This window comes from Empidonax traillii, unplaced genomic scaffold (assembly GCF_003031625.1).
Source record: "Empidonax traillii isolate 1590-97213 ecotype Southwest subspecies unplaced genomic scaffold, ASM303162v1 scaffold7061:size5390, whole genome shotgun sequence".
Classification (NCBI taxonomy): domain Eukaryota; kingdom Metazoa; phylum Chordata; class Aves; order Passeriformes; family Tyrannidae; genus Empidonax; species Empidonax traillii.
In genome coordinates this window covers 1-1,460 of record NW_020962254.1, presented here as the reverse complement: position 1 = coordinate 1,460, position 1,460 = coordinate 1, and the positions used below count along the sequence as shown (strand labels likewise).

General features: G+C 53.5%; 1 protein-coding gene across 1 annotated transcript; it reads right to left on the bottom strand.

The window, feature by feature from the left end:
- Positions 1 to 924: 924 nt before the first annotated feature.
- LOC114073563 (olfactory receptor 14J1-like) lies at positions 925 to 1,455 on the bottom strand (the record flags this gene model as incomplete). The annotated part of the gene is made up of 1 exon (XM_027911297.1): positions 925 to 1,455. A coding segment is annotated over one exon (531 nt), but the record flags the coding sequence as incomplete, so codon positions are not given.
- Positions 1,456 to 1,460: the final 5 nt, after the last annotated feature.

The following is a 1,460-nucleotide window of genomic DNA, read 5'->3' as shown; positions in this document are numbered from 1 at the left end:
GCAGGGTCATGAGGAGGGGGGAGAACAAGGGCTGTGTCCAACTCTGCCAGGAGGGCTGTGCTGGGCAAGGAGGAGGAGGCTGCAGCAAACAGTGGCACTGCTGAGGGGAGAGGAGCAGGGGGAGAGACCTTGTGCCTGCCCACGCTGGGCAGGAGCTGCCCCAGGATGGCAGCTCTGAAGCACTCCCAGTATGTCTCTGGCAACAGCAGGGCAAGACTGGATTTCCAAAGCAGGCTGGCAATGCCAAGAGCAGGAGTGTCCTGGTGTCATTGCAGGAGAGTTCCAGCCCTACAGCAAGGGCACAGAAGTAGTGACCCAGTCCATGCAGTGGCCTCAGAAGATCCCACAGCATCCTGGAGATGCTGTCAGGGAGGCCAACTCTGCTTCACAAGTTGCCAGTGCCTGTCCCTGCCTGTGCTCCAAGGGCTCCCACCCCCAGGACTGTGCTCAGAGAGCACTCAGGCCTTGCAGCCAGAAAGGGGCTCACAAGGACAGTGTGGAAGTGGAAAGAGCAGCTCTGCAAAGCCCAAGCTCTGCTGCTCCCTGGCAGTGCTGCTGTGCTGGGATATTTGACCCCTTGCCCTTTGCCAATCACCCCTGTCCTGCAGTGTGCTGTCCTTTAGGAACAGCTGAGAAGAAGGGTCTTGGACAAAGAAGGCACTGCAGGGTCCTTTTTTTTGTTTAAATACTCAGAGAGCACAATTCATCATTTATACATCTCTGGCTCAAATTTATTGTGTGGACAGTAAGTTAGAAGAAAGAAGCAAAATAATGTTTTATTTCATAGCAAATTATTGCAAGAAGAACCCAATGACTTCCCCATAAAGCTGAGAAGGAAGGTTGGGACATTACAGAGTTACCTTCTAAATGCTACACACCAGAACACAGGCACTTTATTGTTCCTGAAAAGCATCCAGTCATCATTTTCCTTATGGCATCCCTGAGCTCCTGGTTCCTCAGGCTGTAGATGAGGGGGTTCAGGGCTGGAGGCACCACCGAGTACAGAACTGACAGAGTCAGATCCAGGGATGGGGAGGAGATGGAGGGGGGCTTGAGGTTGGAAAATATGCCAGTATTGACAAAGAGGGAGACCACAGCCAGGTGAGGGAGGCACGTGGAAAAGGCTTTGTGCCGTCCCTGCTCAGAGGGGATCCTCAGCACAGCCCTGAAGATCTGCACATAGGAGAAAACTATGAAAACGAAACAGCCAAATGCTAAACACACACTAACCCCAAGAAGTCCCAGTTCCCTGAGGTAACCAGAGTGTGAGCAGGAGAGCTTGAGGATGTGTGAGATTTCACAGAAGAACTGGCCCAGGGCATTGCCCTGGCACAGGGGCAGGGAAAATGTATTGGCTGTGTGCAGCAGAGAATAGAGAAACCCAGAGGCCCAGGCAGCTGCTGCCATGTGGGCACAAGCTCTGCTGCCCAGGAGGGTCCCGTAGTGCAGGGGTTTGCAGA